Source organism: Geotrypetes seraphini, chromosome 2 (genome assembly GCF_902459505.1).
Source record: "Geotrypetes seraphini chromosome 2, aGeoSer1.1, whole genome shotgun sequence".
In the NCBI taxonomy this organism is placed as follows: domain Eukaryota; kingdom Metazoa; phylum Chordata; class Amphibia; order Gymnophiona; family Dermophiidae; genus Geotrypetes; species Geotrypetes seraphini.
Window position 1 is genome coordinate 335,777,113 of NC_047085.1, and position 19,814 is coordinate 335,796,926.

Below are 19,814 nucleotides of genomic sequence, written 5' to 3' on the forward strand. Positions count from 1 at the left end.
TACTGGGAGCTGCAAGTGCTGAAGCTGCAAACAGCTTACAGGGAGAATTCTGCCTCAATGAGCTTGGAATCCAGACTGCCTTTCTGGCCAGAGACCTCAAACATGCAAACAGGGAGAGAAAAAAGTCATCCCCAAACCTGGAAAAAATACCAGCTTGCGTTCAAGCCCACTACAGATGAACCTGGAGTGAGCTTTGCTCCCAAAGGATCGGTCCATGAGCCCCAACAAACTGTAGTGCAGGCTGCCAAGTGGATGCACTACAAAGCAGTCATCCCCTTAGAAGCAGACTCTTTATATCAGAGTCCATACTCTCCCGCAGCCAGAGATGTCCCAAGAATGGGATCATCTGCAGCACCAAAACGCCTCACAAATGGTCCAAAAACTGTATATAATTGAAAAATAAAGAGCAGAAAAGATTGGCTCCTATCATCTTGCTTGAAGAGAGACAACAAAGGAACTGGAGGACAGCCCAGAAAGATGGGAGGCGGCACAAAGCTCCCTAACAAGAATTCTCACAAGAAGGAACAGACTACCTACACATTTCAAGAATGGAATGTCTGTCGCACTAGAAAGGAAATTCAGGCTCATCTAATCTAATCTAATCTAAACCTTAAGTTTATATACCACATCATCTCCATGAGTATGGAGCTCGACATGGTTTACAAGAACTTAAAATAGTAGGTAGAGAGGAAGAGAAAAGGATTACATGAACTTATGTGAAGAAGGAGGGGGGGGGGAAGGGGGGGAAGGATAGAGTTACAATTTGCTGAAAAGCCAGGTTTTCAAGTCCTCTGAGACAACCGAGCTTTCTGCACATGCAACTCAAAGTTACATAGATAGCCATATGATGGTGCCGAAGCACAATATATGCCCCCTAGTGTTACAAACAAAAAAGTCACTAACATTCAAGGGAGGGGGGTCATTAAATCCCAGGTGACCGTGTGCAATTTCTAGGTGCTATGGTAATCTGATGCGCAGGATTTGTCAAGCCCTGAAAAAATGTGATAAATTTATTACATATATACACACATCTTTGCCGTGGATCTAAAGTAATATTTACCAGTACTTTTAGATCTAGAACAAAAAATGTAAAGCTTAAGCAGGAGTCAGAATCAGACAGCAGAAACAGGGATGTCGGATGTGTGATGTACCAACTCAACAGCCATGATCACATTACGACCTTATTAATCTAAAGCATTAAGATATAACTGATGAAAGGTTTAAAGTAGAGTCACTAATATCGTCTGTCATTTTCACTCAATGTAAACTACATGTCTGATCATTGCACATATCAAGATCTGCATTATAAAAATACTAAAAACGACGACTGTTAAGATCTATCTAAATTGCCTTTGGCCATTTGACTCCAATCCAAATTTTGATTTTAATTAATAAATATTTTCTGATTTCTATATACAGTGTTAGTAAAGAATATAATGCACAAATATTGCAATGTGTCACACAAGGACCTGGTTTAACAAAGTAAACTTTCAACAAATCATATCAGACAGGCTGTTTCAGTCCTTTCTATTATACTAACAAATTATGAAATCAAGATTTTCCAGAATATAAAACATTTATAGACTATGCCAAGTTCAGTAGTACTATTTCTGTAAAAATACATCTTATCCCAGGGGGGAAAACCACAAAAAATTATAAAGGAAATCTTTATACATTAGAAAAACAATGATTTACAAAGTTTTTATTTATTTACAGCTATATCTAAAAACATTGAACAAATAAAAATATTACTTTCAGTAAAAGAACAAAGGATAAAAGTTAGGCTATGAAAGCAGCCTAATTTGTGTACAGATTGTAATTACAATTAAAGCAGTGTTAAATCAGAAATCAAATGCTGGTGATTAGAGAACAACTTGTTCTTCAGAGCTGGCAGACGTTTCCATATAGTATAATTAATAATTCCGACTACCACAAATTCATAGCTCCCCACTACATTGAATATAGCAGAGGCAAATAGAAAATAAGTCTGATAAAACTTGACAATTTCTTCAAATAAAAAAACATTGTCAGCTATGATCTTGATTGCTGTTCATCTGTTGTGTGAATGTAAATACTGTATTCCAGGATTTACCCAATGGACAAAATTGTATTTGGTTTGAAGAATTTTTTTTTTATATTTAACTGAAATACCTCCCTTTTTTACCAGTGTATGTTGTTTGCTCATTGCTGTACTGTTGGTTTATTTCTGTAACAGAAACTGGGTCTAGGTTAGCCCATGGATCCTCAAGCATTGAAGGTCTGTAATAGTTTTCCACAGCATTAGACAATCTTTTCTCTCTGCCATGCGATGTACCAAATGGTGTAGATGTCCTGGGTGAACCCTTTGGAAGAAAATCATCAGGTAAAGAAAACATTCAATATTTGTCCTTCAAATTTAAACTAAATGATGTTTCCTTAGTTGTATTAACTAAGATGTCAGGACCATCTATCTATCAGTAATAAACTCCCCCCCCCCAAATAAAAAATAAACGTTATATACATACCACAGAAATAACTGTTCCTCAGGAAGTTAGCATAGATTTTCTGTTATATTAATATCTACCCATACATGTAAAAACCACTAATATACAGTATAGTTTTATATTTGCAAAGCTGAGGTATTTTTTCCTTAGAATACACATAGCTCGCACACAGGGGCAGAAAAATCCCAGGCACAGACAGACACCTCTGGACTGAGTTCAGAAATTGCAGAATATCCAGATGAAAATGGAAATGACTACTGTTTGAGCCACTCCCTATCATCAGAGGGGACAAAACTAAAAATCACACCTATAAAACTCAAAACAAAAAATACATATAGAAATGAAAAAGAAAAAAAAAGAGCAAACAAACCAAACCAAAATAAAAAGATACATTTATATATATATAGGAGTCAGACCAAATAGAACCTTAAAACAACGCTCACATATTCCTCAAGCACCCTCCTATACCAGGGATGGTCAACTCCGGTCCTCGAGGGCCAGAATCCAGTTGGGTTTTCAGGATTTCCCCAATGAATATGCATGAGATCTATTTGCATGCACTGCTTTCAATGCTTATTCATTGGGTAAATCCTAAAAACCCGACTGGATTCTGGCCCTCGAAGACCGAAGTTGCCCACCCCTGCTCTATACAATAGAATTCATGGTGGATTCTGTGATGGTGAGCTGGCCAGATCCTGCTGCAGTAAAGCATCCCCAAACCATGACACTTCCACCTTCATGCTTCACAGTTGGTATGAGGTTCTTTTCCTGGAATGCTGTATTTTGTGTATGCCAAACATGTCCCCTTTTCTGGTGTCCAAATAATTCAATTTTAGACTTGTCTGTCCATAGAACACTATTCCAGAAGTCCAGGTGTTTGTCTACGTTCTCTCTGGCAAACTTCAGTCTGGCCTTGATGTTTCTGTTAAGAGAACAGAAATTTCCTCCTTGCACACCTCCCATGCAAGTTAAATTTGTGCAGTCTCTTTCTGATTGTAGAGGCATGCGCTTTCACATCAACAGTAGCAAGAGCCTGCTCTAGGTTCTGTGATGACATTTTAGGGGTTTTGGAGACTTCTTTTAGCATCTTGCAGTCTGCTCAGGGGGTCAACTTGCTTGGATGGCCAGACCTGGGCATGTTGGCGGTTGTTTGGAAAGTCCTCCACTTGTATACTATTTTCCGGATCTTGAAATGGCTAATGTCAAATTCTTTCGAGATCTTTTAAAATCCCTATCAGACTTATAAGCTTCTACAATGTTCTTTCTGAAGGCCTCAGACAGCTCTTTTGATCTCACCATGGTGTTCACTTTCACCACAGCAGTCATTAGCACACCAAACTAAGGGCTCCTTTTACAGAGCTGTGCTAGGGCCTTAACGCATGGAATAGCGCATGCTAAATTGCCGCATGCGCTAGCCACTACCGCCTCCTTTTGAGCAGGCGATAGATTTTCAGCTAGCGCGCGATAAAACCACTAACACAGCATTGTAAAAAGGAGCCCTAAATGTCTGAGGTTTAAGTAGGGCAAACCTGCTTCAAAATGCTGAGTAACGATATTCTAATCATGTGCACCTGATGTGATAAAGTGGCTCAAATCACAGGTGTAAGTGGGAGGATATGTGGGGGTGTCCTAATTTATTCCTCAGTTAGAATACACATTTTTAAGGATATCTTTTGTTTCATGTGTAAATCAAGGAAAATCTTTGTTGTTTACCTGCAATTACACTACTTTATTTCCAGAGATAAATTACAAAAAAAAAAAAAAAGATTTGACATTGATATGTGAACCTTTCTTAAGACAGAACTGAAATGGGGTGTCCTAATTTTTTCACATGACTGTGATTGGCTACCATGAAGACAGGCTTCTGGGCTAAATGGACCAATGGTCTGATCTAGTAAGGCTATTCTTATCAGAGGCCACGGAGGAAACATGTATAAGAGTTGGTTCTTTGGTAACAGCTGGATAAGAGCTCCAGCCCTGTGCTTCCAGGTTTGGACCTTCAAATGAAGCAGCGGTTCATTTTGTTTCTCGCAGTAGGAATCAATCAAATGTTGGGCAACCCCAGTGACAAACAATGAACTGGAAGGCAGTGGCAGATAACGTCCCTTCTTGATCTAGCGTCTGCCTGCTGAGGTAATTGGCCTGGACACTGTCCACTCCTGCTACATGTGCCGCCAAAATAGCCTGAAGGTGTAGCTCTGCCCACTGGCACCATAAGCAGGCCTCCATACTCAGCTGCATACTCTTGGTGCCTCCTTTGCAATTGACAAGCGCCACCACTGTAGCATTGTCCGAGAAGTCTTGGACTGTCCGACCATCCAGTCTCCAGCTACTGTAACACTAAAGGAATAGCCCGAAGCTCCAATCTGCTGATTGACCCCTTCCTCTGGGAGACAAGACCTTCCTCTGAGCAGTGAATGGCCTTATCCCTGCGGTGACCACTATTTTTCTCTCTCCGTTTCAGCGGGTTACCTGCAGCTAGCTGTGGTTAATAGCCACCGTGTCATTCTCTAGTACAAACTTCTGTCTGCTTGCTAGGCACAGCCTTCTACAATGTTGAAGTCAACTCCCAGGTATTCCAGAGACTGGGAAATCCAAGATGGTTACCACACCAGCATTTTGGTGCCAAAACTGGCCCTAAGATGGCTGATGAAAAACTAAAAACACAGAAAATAGGATTTTAGAGGTGGAGAACCCTATAGGAACTAGCAGAAACAAGATTTGCAGACACTCCTACCCTAATTTTGCCCAAAGGCTGAACTGTCTTACTCACTGTGACCTGTGTTATGGATGTGCTGCAGCCTGCCTCAGTTTTCATTAGCTGGATCTGGAGAAGAATCACTGCCTCATTGGAACTGTGAAATCTGTAGGTTGCCAGTCAGAACAAAGTCTGACTAATCTTCAACCCCTGATGCTCAAGGGGGGAGGTGAAACACAGCTGGCAACCCGAAAAGCCCCACTGAGTCCTCTGTGGGTGCCCAACAACCTGCACTCAAGACCCTGCGACCCAGCTTCTAGAGGTCCGGAGCCCGAGCTCCACAACACTTTCTTTAAACTGGCCAACAGGTACCACAGAGAGATTGGCCTGTTAGCTGCAGATCTCAAATCTGCTTCTCCATGTAGGCAGATCTTTCCCCTCGACCTGTGGAGCTCTAGAGCAGTGTTTTTCAACCTTTTTTGGGCAAAGGCACACTTGTTTCATGAAAAAAATCACGAGGCACACCACCATTAGAAAATGTTAAAAAATTTAACTCTGTGCCTATATTGACTATATATAAAGTAATTCTCTTGAATAGGAATCAAATAAACACAAAGAAAGTCTTTTATAATGCTGCCACCGCCAACAACACCGTTGGCGGCGGTGGCACTCAAGTGGCTAAAGAGCCGCAGTTTGCCGGCCTAGGGACAACACTGGAGGGTGGCCAGCTGTGCACCCCCTTGGGATGTAAACCCGGGGTGGGGCAGACCGCCCCCCACCCACCCTGGTATGCCACTATCTGTACCTCACTCCCTCCCTATGACCAAAAATTCTCCTTTCTTCTATTCCCCGTGTACACAACCATCTCTTTCCCTCCCTTCCTCTCTCCAAAGTCCATGCCTTCTGTGTCCAAACATTCATTCCCTCCCCCACCTCAGCATCTCTTTCCCTCCCTTCCTCTCTCCCAAGTCCATTCCTTCTGTGTCCAAAAACGCATTCCCTCCCCCACCTCAGCATCTCTTTCCCTCCCTTCCTCTCTCCCAAGTCCATTTCTTCTGTGTCCAAAAACGCATTCCCTCCCCCACCTCAGCATCTCTTTCCCTCCCTTCCTCTCTCCCAAGTCCATTTCTTCTGTGTCCAAAAACCCATTCCCTCCCCCACCTCAGCATCTCTTTCCCTCCCTTCCTCTCTCCCAAGTTCATGCCTTGTGTCCAAAACGCACTCCCTCCCCCCTTTTGTGTTCCGTGTTTGCCTCCCAGCCCATCTTTGCAACTTTCTCAGCCAAACGAAGCTCAAGCCGCGAGGCTTGTCTTCTGCTTCCTGCCTGCCCTGCCGCGCACAAATAGCCGAACGGAAGTATTCTCCGACGTCAGCGCTGACGTCGGAGGGCAGGCTTTGCTTAAGCCCTCCCTCCGACGTCAGCGCTGACATCGGGGAACGCTTGCGATCGGCTATATGTTAGCTGCAGGGCAGGCAGGAACAGAAGACGAGCCTCGCGGCTCGAGATGTATTGAACTCCGCGGGTCCCCCGTCCAGCTCTCTCCTGTCCACGTGGGGCGGACCGCCCCTCTCCCTAGACTGGTGGTACTGCCCTGATGGCGGCCCTGACCGTACGGCACACCAGGCAACATCTCGCGGCACACTAGTGTGCCGCGGAACAGCGGTTGAAAAACACTGCTCTAGAGCACCAAAAATAATTTAAAAAATATATAAACAGAGCAGATCTGAGAGACTCCTTCTGACTCACATGCAAAAGGAAAAACTGAAGGGGGCAGCAAAACCCTCTGGTGAAGGAGAGGGCATAAAAAACAGAGTGGATTCCTTCTGCATGGCTTGCAAGCATGGGGCGAATACCTTATAGTCCAGAATGACACACTTATTGCAATAGAAACATAATTGGCAGATAGAAAAAAAAATAGTAGTATAAAAACATTGCACATCATGTCAGTAAAAATTATAATGAGTTTTGTGTCATGGGCTCAGGCTCCATGAGGCTGCAATACACAAGTCAGGGAAAGCTTTACAGCAGGGATGCCCACACTTTTTGGGCTTGTGAGCTACTTTTAAAATGACCAAGTCAAAATGATCTACCAACAATAAAATAAAAAAATAAAACACAAAGCACACTGTATGCAGAGAAAATGTTAATTATCATTTATATTCTGGGGATTTTCAAAGAGGTCAAGACAGATGAATCTCTGGTTGCACTTTATTCTTCCAACTGTGCATCCAATATTTCTTCCCTTCTTTCAGCCTCCTGTATGCTTCCTCTCCTCCAGACCTCATTCCCTCCCCACAATTTTTATCTTCCTCTCTCCCTGTCCCCTCCCCTTCTTTCTTTCTCCCTGCCTTCTTCTTTATTTCTGTCAGTCTTTCTTTCTCTCTCTATGACCCCCTTTCTTTCTGTATATCTGTCTTTCTTTCTGTCTCCCTGCCCCCTTTCTTTCTGTATGTCTGTCTTTCTTCCTGTCTCCCTGCCCCCTTTCTGTCTCTTTCTCTCTCCATGCCCTTTCTTTCTCACTGCCCCCCCCCAAGCCACCGCTGTCACCATCTGGGAACAGGCCCCGGTGGCGTTCTGAGCTCTCCCTACTTCCACGATGTAAAAAGGATGCAGAAGCACTGAGACCAGCCTTCCCCACCCGACGTCAATTCTAATATCTGTGAGGAAGTTCCGGGCCAGCCAGGCAGCGATTGTCTGGCCCGTAACTTCCTCTACAACGTCGGAATTGATGTCGGGTGGGGAAGGCAGGTCTCAGTGCTTCTGCATCCTTTTTACAGCGTGGAAGTAGGGAGAGCTCAGAACGCCACCAGGGCCTGTTCCCAGATGGTGACAGCGGTGGCTTGGGGGGGGGGGCAGTGAGAAGGTTGGTCAGCCCGGCACTTCTGCATCCTCTTTATGGTGTCGTGATGCAGGTAGAATACAAAGGCAATGGCGATTGACTCGCATAGTCTTTGCGATCTACTGGTTGATCGCGATTGACCTTTTGGGCACCCCTGCATTACAGGGTAGAGTAGAATGTTCAGTACTGATATCCAGCTACGAAAGTTTAAAAAAATAAAAATGAAGGTTGGGCTCTGAAAAACTGTCAGTGATCCTAGCTGCAAGTGTTTTCTGTCCTAATTCAGTTCAAGTGTTTTTTAAACAAGACAGATTACATAAAGGGCACCAACACCAACTGTGTTCCATATTCACTATTCAGAAAACGCTGATGCCATAATAAAACAAGAAAAGGTGAAGACCTACCACATATACGCAACTATAAGTCTATCTGAAGTAGAGGGACAGTTAGGGAATTATAAATGGTCAAAACTGATGTGACCCACATAGAAGTTGAGGCTGCACACATCGCCAAATCTGACACCCCCTCCCACCAACAGGTCTTTTTCTTTGACACATGCTTCTCCCTGTCTCAGATCCCACATACCCTCTTCTGCTATCCTCCCTAGTCACCATGTGTCTTTAATCTAGACACTCTTGCACATAGCACTGGCAACACCCCAGTCCACTACCTGAGTTCGCTGCATCCCTTCTGATTCAACTTCCTGTTGCCTCACGGGCTGGACAGGTGAGGGCATGCTCTGTGGCAGACCTCAAGCACCTACCACTGCAGTGCCAGCATTGTATGCAAGAGTTGAAGTTTAAAAGTACTTGGGATGACTTGGTGGATCATCCTGGGATCGGGAGGCAATGCCACAAGAGGGGGTGAGCAGAGAGGCTGGATTAATACATTTTTATCTTCCAAGGGCACTATCCATAGATAAGATGACCCATTGAGTTTTTTTGTCCAGAATTTCTCCACTTTATAGTCACGTGCATACAGTAATTCCTTTTATTCTCTTTTTGAAATACAATGGTACCTTGGATTACGAGCATAATCCATTCCAGGAGCATGCTCGTAATCCAAAATGCTCGTATATCAAAGCGAGTTTCCCCATAGGAAATAATGGAAACTTGCTTTGATAGGTTTCCACCCTCCACCCCACCCCCCCGAGGCCAGCAGCGCTGCTCCCCTCCCACGAGAATCGGCATGGCTCCCCCCGAAGGCTCCCCCGCGAACCGGCATCCTCCCCCCCGCCATCGGGCAACCCCCCCGCCATGACCTGAGGTCCCCCCAACCCACCCAAACCCTCTTCTTACTTTGATGTAGCCTCCGCACCTGCACCAGCATATCCTGTGCTGTGCTGTGCCCGAAAATTTGCCTCCGGTGCTAGGCCTTGAGCATGTGCGCATGCTCAAGGCCTGAGAGTTCACGTTGGACGTGAACTCTCAGGCCTTGAGCATGCGCACATGCTCAAGGCCCAGCACCAGAGGCAGATTTTCGGGCACCGGCACAGCTCAGCACAGGACATGCTGGTGCAGGTGCGGAGGCTACATCAAAGTAAGAAGAGGGTTCGGGTGGGTTGTGGGAACTCAGGTCGCGGCATGGGGGTGCCCGATGGCGGGGGGGGGGGGGGGGGGGCGCTCGCAAATCGAGGCGCGCTCGGTTTACGAGGCACCAAGTTTGCAAATGTTTTGCTCGTCTTGCAAAATACTCGCAAACCGGTGCACTCGTAAATCGAGGTACCACTGTATCTTAAGGGCTTGACAAATCCCAGGTGCCAGGTTGTTACGGCACTTAGAAATTTTACCCTGGGACCTAAGCTTTTGTGCTTTTTTTGGTTCTTCCGTTGCCACAAAAAAAGGTTTTAGCCATGTAGTGCAGAACTGTTCTATTAATCCCAACTCTCATGAGATTTAGGCTATGCAATCAGCTCCGCAGTCCTTTCAGGTTATGACTCAAAATCTAGCTTAGTCACATTGGAAATGAAGACTTGTTTTGGAAGCAACAAGGCAAAAGCAGGACAGTAGGATGGAATACTGTATCTCAGACCTGGGAGAACATCAGCCCTGTTGCCAATGACAAGGAAATAAAGAAGGCCTTGGAGCCATTGCTGGACTCAAGGCCCCAATGCATTCCCATTTCCCACCCCCTTCAGCGCTGACTTCTTGTTATTAATGCAAGAAGTTTATGACTATGCTAAAGGATAGGATAGAAATTATGCAAGGCCTTTTTTTTTTGGTGCAAAGTGGGCCATGGGGATCTTTCTGACCAACTAGCGAGGCAAGATAAAACAAAGATGATGGGCTGGAATGGGAAAAAAAATCCTTGGTCTGGTACTAAGGGTCAATCAGTGTCTGGCTGGGAAAGTAAAGAGGATGGGGTATTCTTCAAAAGAGAGGTGGCATGAGTAAAGACAGAAAACAATAGTGGAGAAAGGGAACCTGAATAGAGGGAAGATTAAGAAATGGAAAAATTTGAACCATAAAAAAGGGAGTAAAACTGGGAAAAAGAAAATGAAACTGGAACAAAAAATAAAACAGAAACACACATACACAAAGGCAGATAAAGAAAGAGGGAAGCAAGCCCTGCTCCTTCTGGAAACTGCCAATTATGGTGGTGGCAGTAGATGGGGGCTAAGAGGGTTGAAACCTTGAAAGACTACTGAAGAGGACAGAGGGATGGAAAGAGTTCTCTGAAAGGATGGGGGAATGGAGAAGGTGAGAGGGATGATGAAAAATAACATGGGGTGTCCACACATTGCCCTAGCTGATAACTAAAATCAAAATAAGTAAAATTTGACACAGCTTATTAAGAGGATCAGGGTGAAAGAAACTCTACAGATCCTATGTGCTTTCCACCTGAAAAGCTGTGCTGTATCCTCCAGGTTGCAGCTTTAACTGAAAGCATAGGATCCTAGGAAGAAAAGAAAGCCATATCCAGAGCTCTGACCCAGAGGATCCAAGTAGAGAATGACACAAGGAAAAAATCTGTCCCCTTCACTGCCATCCCATTGACTGCCCCGTCCCCGCGGCATCCATACAAGCCTCAGTACTGCAATATTTAGCTTTTTCCTTCCTTATAAATCAAAGTTCTGGCTGCTGAACTGGAGAAAGATGGCAGGGCTTTGTTTATAAATTTTTATCAACTCAACTAATGTACTACTTTATCCTAAAGCAAAAAAAAAAAAAAAGATTTTTTTTTTCTACATTTGTTGTCTGGTTTCTGCTTTCCTCATCTTCTCATTCAATTCCTTCCATCCACTGTCTCTCTTCTCTCTGCGTCTTCCATTTGCTCAGTTACTGTGCCTCTCCCTTTCTTCCCCCTCCAAATTGGTCTGGTATCCATCTTCTTTCCTCCACTCCCCCCATAGTCTGGCATCTCTGTCTTCTTCCCTGACAGCATCTTCCCCATGTCCCTTCAGCATCTTCTCCACACTCTCTCTTCCCCATGTCCCTTCAGCGTCTTCTCCCCACTCTGTCTTCCCCATGTCCCTTCAGCGTCTTCTCCCCACTCTGTCTTCCCCATGTCCCTTCAGCGTCTTCTCCCCACGTCCCTTCAGCATCTGTTCCTCTCCACCCCACCTTTCCTCCCTGCCCCTTATCTTCGTGGTGCTTTCCTCCCCCCCCCGCAGTGAGAACATCTCTTAGCCGCTTCCGCCATGAGCCCCCCCCCCCCCGGACAACAGGCCAGGTCTGACATGCAGAAGGAGTGTTTCCTGCTTGCAGCGCACAACTGTGCCGACAAACCTCCCTGCCCTTTACCTTCGTGGCTGGCGATTTCTAAACTGCCTTCTTACAGCAGCCGGAGCGTTAAAGTTGCATATGGCTGCCGGAAAGGTTATCTCTGATGCAACTTCTGTTGCATCAGAGATGACCTTTACGGCAGTCACATGCAGCTTCATCGCTCCAGCTGCTGTAAAAAGGCAGTTTAGAAATCGCGGCCACGAAGGTAAGGGGCAGGGAGAGAGTAGGGAGATATTGGGACTGGGTGGCGGCAGCATTAGCAATCAGTAAAAAGGGAGCGCGATAGGTGACTGTGCGCATTCCCTCCCTTAACTGCAGGGACAAGGCCATTCACCGCTCCATGGGGCAGTGAAAGGCCTTGTCCCCGTAGCCACGGTGAACACAGTTTTTTCCCCACTGTTTTGGCGGGTTACCCGCGGCTAACCACAGGTAACAGCCACCATGTCATTCTCTAGATCCAAGAGCCAAAGGTCAACAGATTATGGAAAAAGCTAAAGTTAAATCATAGTAGCCCAAGTGAAGAATAAAAATGACTGGATCATCTAGAGAAATCCACTGCAGTTCTGATTGTATATTAAGGTAGTCTTAAAAGCTTTCTCCTTGCCTGTAGGATTACCATATGGTTCCAGAAAAAAGGAAGGCAGATTGAGACACCCAGATTTTACTTCAATTGAAAGCCATGGAAGGAGGACAGACTAAGCATCACTGAAGCACGGTAAATCCATCCTCTTTTTTCTGAAGCCATATGGTAACTGTACAAGTTATTGGGGGGAGGGGGCCTCTGGCATACTTGAGGAAAGGATACTGCTGGCTTCTGCCAGCCCTATTCAATGGTTAATTAGGAACCTCCATCAACAAAATGATAGCAATCTTAGTAAGTTAAACCCTAAAGGAGCTGATGTAAACATCTGAGAGGATACCCCCTTCCTCCACTGTTCTCGAACTTTGGTTGGGGCATGGGGAGGGATAAGAGATCTTAGATGTAGTTCCTAAATTGTAAGAATTTGTCAAGGCTTTCTATAATTATAAATGAAGGTAATATGTTGTAAAGTAAGAAGAGAGAGAGAACCTAAAGCACAGTTACTTACCGTAACAGGTGTTATCCAGGGACACAGCAGCTATTCTAACGTATGGGTGAAGTCATCCGACGGAGCCCCGATGCGGACGCCTCACAAGCAGATTTGCTTGAAGAAACTAGAAGTTTCGAATCGCCCGTACCGCGCATGCGCGAGTGCCTTCCCGCCAAGTGCACAGGGCGCGTCTCCTCAGTTCAGATAGCTAGCAGAGAAGCCAACCAGGGGAGGTGGGTGGGTTGTGAGAATAGCTGCCTGCTGTCCCTGGATAACACCTGTTACGGTAAGTAACTGTGCTCTATCCCAGGACAAGCAGGCAGGTATTCTCACGTATGGGTGACCAGAATGGGATGGTGGGAGTGTTAGCAACTTAGGAGAATAAATTTTGTAATACTGATTGGCCAAACTGTCCATCCTGTTTGAAGAAAGTATCCAGACAATAGTGAGAAGTGAAAGTATGAACCGAGGACCAAGTAGCAGCCATGAAAATTTCCTCAATAGGTGTCGATCTGAGAACAGCTACAGAAGCTGCCATTGCTCTGACTTTATGGGCTGTGACTTTACTGTGAAGTGGTAATCCAGCCTGGGCATAGCAGAAAGAGATACAAGCCGCCATCCAGTTGGAGATGGTGCGTTTAGAATTTGGATGCCCCAACTTATTTGGATCAAAAGAGACAAAAAGTTGAGAAGCAGTTCTGTGTGGTTTGGTGCGTTCCAAGTAGAAGGCCAAAGCATGTTTACAGTCCAGAATATGAAGAGCTGATTCTCCAGGGTGAGAATGAGATTTTGGAAAAAACACTGAAAGTACGATTGGTCGAGATGAAATTCTGAGATTTTAGGTAGGAATTTCAGATGAGTACGAAGAACCACCTTGTCATGATGGAACACAGTGAATGGTGGGTCAGTAACTAAAGCTTGTAGCTCACTGACTCGTCGAGCAGAAGTGAGAGCAATGAGAAACACCACTTTCCAAGTGAGATACTTCAGATGAGCCTTATCAATTAGCTCAAATGGAGGCTTCATGAGTTGAGAAAGGACAACATTGAGGTCCCAAACCACAGGAGGCGGTTTGAGAGGAGGTTTGACATTGAAAAGTCCTTTCATGAATCTGGAAACCACCGGATGAGCAGAGAGGGGTTTCCCTTCAATAGGCTTATGAAAAGCTGCAATTGCACTGAGATGGACCCGTATGGATGTAGACTTGAGGCCAGAGTTGGATAAGTGCAAAAGATAGTCCAAAACAGAAGATAAGGAGGAATGTTGAGGCTCCTTATGATGAGAGAAACACCAGAAAATCTAGTCCATTTTTGGTGATAGCATTGTCTAGTGGTAAGCTTTCTAGAAGCTTCTAAAATGTCTCTTACAGATCGAGAAAACTGAAGAGGTGTTATGTTGAGATGTACCAGGCTGTCAGGTGCAGAGACTGCAGGTTGGGATGAAGCAGAGATCCTTGACTCTGTGTAAGCAGAGAAGGAAAAACTGGTAGAAAAGAAGGCTCCCTGCTGCTGAGTTGAAGTAGAAGGGAGTACCATGGTTGTCTCGGCCACCAAGAAGCAATTAGAATCATGGTGGCATGATCGTTCTTCAACTTGACCAGAGCCTTGAGAATGAAAGGGAATGGAGGAAATGCGTAGAGAAACAGATTTGTCCATTCCAGAAGAAAAGCATTTGCCTCGAGGCGGTGAGGAGAGTATATCCTGGAACAGAACTGAGGCAGTTTGCAGTTGTGGGGAGCTGCAAAGAGGTCTATCTGAGGCGTTCCCCACTGTGAGAAAATGTGAAGAAGAGACGAGGAATGGAGAGTCCATTCGTGAGGTTGCAGGAGACGACTCAAGTTGTCCGCCAGGCAATTTTGAGCCCCTTGAATGTAGACAGCTTTGAGGAAAGTGTTGTGACGGATCGCCCAGTCCCAAAACTCCAGAGCTTCTTGACAGAGGGAGGCAGATCCTGTCCCTCCCTGTTTGTTGACATAATACATAGCAACTTGGTTGTCTGTGTGGACGAGGACTACTGTGTCGCGAAGGAGATGGTGAAAAGCATGGAGAGCTTTGAGGATCGCTCTGAGTTCTAACTGAATGATACGACACTGACGATCTGTACTGGTCCAGAGGCCTCGAGTAAGGAGACCATCGAGATGAGTGCCCCAAGCATAGGTCGACGAGTCTGTCGTGAGGATCTTCTGATGAGGGGGTGTTTGAAAAAGCAAGCCTCTGGAAAGATTGGAAGAGAGCATCCACCAACGGAGACTCTTCTTCAAAGTAATGTGTCGAGAAAGAGGATCGCAAACTTGCGTCCACTGAGATGCCAGGCTCCATTGAGGAATTCTGAGGTGAAGTCTGGCAAAAGGAGTCATGTGTACTGTGGAGGCCATATGACTTAGAAGCACCATCATGTCTCGCTGAGATGGAAGAGCGGGAAGACACAGTGTGACAGAGTTGAAGAAGAGCTTTCAGGTGTTGTTGTGGAAGGAATGCTCTGAGTTGGACAGTGTCCAGAAAAGCCCCAATGAAGTGTAGATTCTGAGAGGGCTGAAGTTGAGATTTGGGGGAAGTTGATTTCGAATCCCAAACTTTGTAGGAACCAGGTAGTCTGTTGGGTCGCAACAATAACCCCTTGAGATGTGGAATCTTTGATGAGCCAGTCGTCGAGGTAGGGAAACACCTGAAGACCATGATTCCGTAGAGCTGCTGCTACCACTACTAGGCACTTGGTGAACACTCTGGAAGACGAGGCCAGGCCGAAGAGTAGAACTCTGTATTGGTAGTGCAGATTCCCCACCCGAAATCTGAGGTATTGACGGGAGGCTAGATGGATGGGAATATGAGTGTAGGCCTCCTTGAGATTCAGAGAGCATAACCAGTCGTTCTGCTCGAGAAGGGGATAAAGGGATGCCAGGGACAACATTCAAAATTTTTCCTTGACTAGAAATTTGTTGAGAGCCCTGAGATCCAGAATGGTCGCAGATTGCCCGTCTTCTTTGGAACAAGGAAGTAACGGGAGTAAAAACCCCTGTTCTGCTGTTCCAAGGGAACTGGTTCGATGGCATGGAGACGAAGCAGAGCTTGAGCTTCCTAAAGAAGAAGGGCAGTCCGGGATGGATTGGAAGGATATTCTTTTGGAGGGAACTCCGGTGGAACTTGAGTGAAATGAAAAGAGTATCCTTCTCTGATGATGGTAAGTACCCCGAGGTCTGATGTAATTAAGGTCCATCTGTTGTAAAAATGATGGAGACGACCTCCTATAGGGGGAAAGGGAGACAGAGACAGAACGTTGGAGGTTATGCTCTGTTGTAAACAGTCAAAAAGGCTGAGAAGCCTTAGGTGCAGCAGAAGGTTGTGATTTCTGTTGCTTCTGAGGTGGCTGCTTCTTCAGAGGAGGACGAGTATAAGGAGATGGCTTTGGAGCAAAATGCCTTTGATAAATAACAGCCGGACGTGCAGGCTTGGCAGGTGTTGGCTTCGGCTTAGGTCTGACAATTGAAGCAAATAATTTTTCATGGTCAGACAATTTTTTAGTGGCTGCCTCGATGGACTTGTCAAAAAGGTCGGTGCCTTGACAAGGGATGTTAGCCAGGCGGGTCTTGAAGATTAGGGTCCATATTAATGGTACGAAGCCATGCAAGACGACGCATAGCCACAGAGCAAGTAGCCGCTCGGGCAGATAACTCAAAGGCATCGTAGATGATTGCAGGAGATGGAGACGCAACTGAGAAAAAGAAGCAATGACTTCTTGAAACTCAAAATGCATATGATTATCCATGTAAGTCAAAAATTTTGGCAGTAGAGAAAGAAGAAATTCAAAATAAGTAATGAAATAAAAATTATAATTAATAACTTTAGAGGACATCATAGCATTCTGGTTGATGCGACGGCCAAACTTATCCATTGTTTTCCCCTCCCTTCCAGGGGGGACTGTAGCATAGACCTTGGAAGGATAGGATCTCTTCAAGGAAGATTCAACTAGTAGGGATTGATGAGATAACTGTGAGGTGTCAAATTCCTTGTGATGCACAGTCTTATACCTCGAGTCCAATTTTCCAGGAACTGCTGGTATGGAAAATGGAGTCTCTATGCATCGAGTAAAAGTCTGGCGTGGAAGCTTGAGACTCTCTGCCAGAGGCTGAGGAAGACGCATGACTTCAAGATATTCCTTAGAATATTTGGAGCCAGTATCCCATTTAACATCCAAATCTACAGCCATCTGTCGTAGGAAAGATGAAAAAGACATCTGATCCGGCGAGGCCTTGTCTCGAGAAGGACTCGAGGACGTCGACGCAGCATGTGTCGAAGAAGAAGCTTCGGCATGGAAAAAAGTCTCATAAGAACCTGGTGACTTGGTCGAAACAATCGAGGCTGGGATATCCTCGAGGTCCGGCATCGGAGACCTGGAACGAGGAGTCGGTGGTCTGGTCGAAGTCGGAGTAGAACGAGGCTTCGAGGAAGATGGAATATCCTGCGAGGAACAATGCCGTGAAGAATGCCACGATGAATGTATCAAACGATGGTGAGAACTGTGTTTAGAACCAGACCTCGAGGATCGAGGAGATTTTGCCTCTGAGACGGAAGCAGCCGATGCCAATGTATGAATAGGACTAGAGGCTATAGATCGAAGCTCCAGAGGATTGGAGGAGGAACCTCGATGCACTCGCAAAGACTCTGCTCCTTGCTGAGAGTGTGAGGAATCCTGTCGATGCACTTGCAAAGAATCTACTCCTTGCCTTTCGTGCTTAGGAGGCAGACCAAACACTCGTAGAGACTCTGCTCCCTGCAAAGAGTGAGGCTCCAACTGGGGCATAGGAGGCGGCTCGACCTCACAGGGGGTTGCTGGATGCCCAGGTATGATAATAGGAAGCAGTTTAGGACCCATAATGGTAAGGTACTGAAGAAACTGCTTTTCTAAAATGGTCTGAAAAGAAGCCGGCAAGGTGGGATCCGCGTCTGAAACCGGTCCACCTGCCTTGGCCGGAGGTTCCTTCGAGGTAGTGCGAGTGTGCTTAGGAGTCTTAGACACTTTAATCACCACTGGCGGAACCGACTGCTGAGCTATCTGACCTAAGGAAACAGGGGAAGATACAGCAGGTGACGTTGAAGCAAGAGCCGCTGCAAACGAGGAAGGCTTGATGAGGCTCAAGGTAGAAGCAGGAGGCGCAGAAGGAGACTCGATAGAAGTCAAAGCCGGAGGGATCAGTTGAAGACTCCATCTCGAAGAGTTTGTCTACTGGAATGCAACGACGCTTAAAAGCACGAGGCTGAAGTGTTTTGCAAGGCAGGCACGATGTGGGATGATGTTTAGGCCCCAGACACTTGAGGCAGCGTCTATGAGGGTCCATGAGAGAGATCGTGCGCCGACACTTGCTACACTTCTTAAAGCCTGTAGCAGGCTGGGACATAGGCCTAAAAACAGCCACTGCAAAGTCGAAGCTCGTGGGAAGATGAAAACAATTTTTTTTAAAACTAGATAAATACAAATAAAAGAAATAAAACAGCGATTCGTGTAGAAAAAGAATACCAACCGTGGTCGAGAGAAGGCAAAAATGAACTAAGTTGAACGCAGAGAGTCAAAGACGGACTTCTCGGCTCCACGGAAAACTAAGAACTGAGGAGACGCGCCCTGTGCACTGGGTGGAAGGCACTCGCGCATGCGCGGTGCGGGCGACTCGAAACTTCTAGTTTCTTCAAGCAAGTCTGCTTGTGAAGCGTCCGCATCAGGGCTCCGTCGGATGACGGAATACCTGCCTGCTTGTCCTGGGATAATACATGCTAATGAACGCTTGTGCAAAGTTGCAATGTGAAATAAATGTGTTGTAGGAGAAATGGAACAGATTTTATCAAACCAGTAAACACAGTTCGATAACGAATATGTAACAGCAGATGTATTAAAGACTTCGGTTAAACTTCCACTTTCTAGAAGCACAAACATGCCATATAACTACATTTTATAATATTGCCAAAAAGAATAACCCCATCTCTTACAAACACACACACACACGCCCCAAGTAAAAAAAAAAAAAAAAAAAAAAGATTACTCAAGTCCCTGACTTTCAGAATCTGATTAGTTAATACTGCCTCTATTTTTAAATAGCTTCCACGTGAAGATTAACCGAAGGTTTTTACCACATAATAAGTTAAAAGAAAGAAAAAAATAGCATTAATAATGAATAGTTTGTAGCAGAGGGTTGCTGTGCATCATCGCACTACGGCGAGATTGACTCAGGTCCGCTCTCCTCCGTGAGCTACTACTGTGCTGGTGCTGTTTGCTGTAGGCCTCGGCTTCTCCATACCTGGTAGTTTCGCTGCCGCTGCCCGGGAGAGAAGCCGCCACCGCGGTGCTGCTGCTGCTGGAGTCCGGGGGATTTAGAATAAGGGGACGTATACCTCGGGCTTGATCCGCGCGGCGGCGGCGTCTGACCCGGGGGCTGGTTCCCGACCCAACCACCGCCTCCTCGAAAACCCTGAGAGCGGGGAGACTGGCCGCCACTTCCGCCTAATTGCCTAGGTCTCTGTCCGTATGGCGGCGTGACAGGGCTCCCGAAACCCCGTCCCGGCGGCGGCATGGAGCTCGAAGAGCCCCCTCCCGCATAGGGTGATGGAGGGCTGCGAAAACCGCCCGGGCCACCGTTGCTGCTGCCGCCGAGATAAGGGGAATTGGGGGAGCGGTAGGTCTGCCTATACATTTCCTATACCGCTTACAAAGGCCGAGAAGAGTTCGTTGGAGGAAGAATTTTCAACCTGAACGTTGCAATCACCGTTCTGAATGGAAACGCCTTGTAGCGCGCGCTCTGTGAGAGTATTAAAAAGAAAAAAAAGCTCGCCAAATGAAGCAGACGTGGGAAGTTACGTATAGTTGTGTCGTCACATCCGTAAGAGTGGTGCGCTTGCCTTTGACTGAGGTATTACTGTACTGTTTAAGAAAACATAGCGGGTTATCATATTTGTGAAGACAAAACAAACAACAAAAAAAAAAGAGGACACATGGCCCCGCCATGCCCTGCCTGA

General features: G+C 45.9%; 2 protein-coding genes across 2 annotated transcripts in view; one reads left to right on the top strand and one right to left on the bottom strand.

Moving 5' to 3' along the window:
- Nucleotides 1-1,365: 1,365 nt before the first annotated feature.
- On the bottom strand, nucleotides 1,366-19,635 carry MPLKIP (M-phase specific PLK1 interacting protein). The gene is made up of 2 exons (XM_033930271.1): nucleotides 19,100-19,635; nucleotides 1,366-2,342 (listed from the first exon to the last, which is right to left on the bottom strand). Exons 1-2 carry the CDS (start codon nucleotides 19,490-19,492, stop codon nucleotides 2,139-2,141), a joined length of 597 nt encoding a protein of 198 aa, XP_033786162.1. The 5' UTR covers nucleotides 19,493-19,635; the 3' UTR covers nucleotides 1,366-2,138.
- The window catches only part of SUGCT (succinyl-CoA:glutarate-CoA transferase), a 965,969-nt gene continuing 965,757 nt past the window's right edge, over nucleotides 19,603-19,814 (top strand). Inside the window, exon 1 of the mRNA XM_033930269.1 lies at nucleotides 19,603-19,708. The gene's annotated coding sequence lies outside the window, so the exon portion shown is untranslated. The remainder of the gene's footprint in view (nucleotides 19,709-19,814) is intronic.

Bases quoted from the DNA above. Each gene is read 5' to 3' on its own strand.
- MPLKIP (XM_033930271.1), bottom strand. From the start codon at position 19,492: ATGTATAGGCAGACCTACCGCTCCCCCAATTCCCCTTATCTCGGCGGC. The intron at 2,343-19,099 runs GTATGGAGAAGC...TTTCTTCCAAAG, and splicing joins AGCGGCAGCGAAACTACCAG to GGTTCACCCAGGACATCTAC.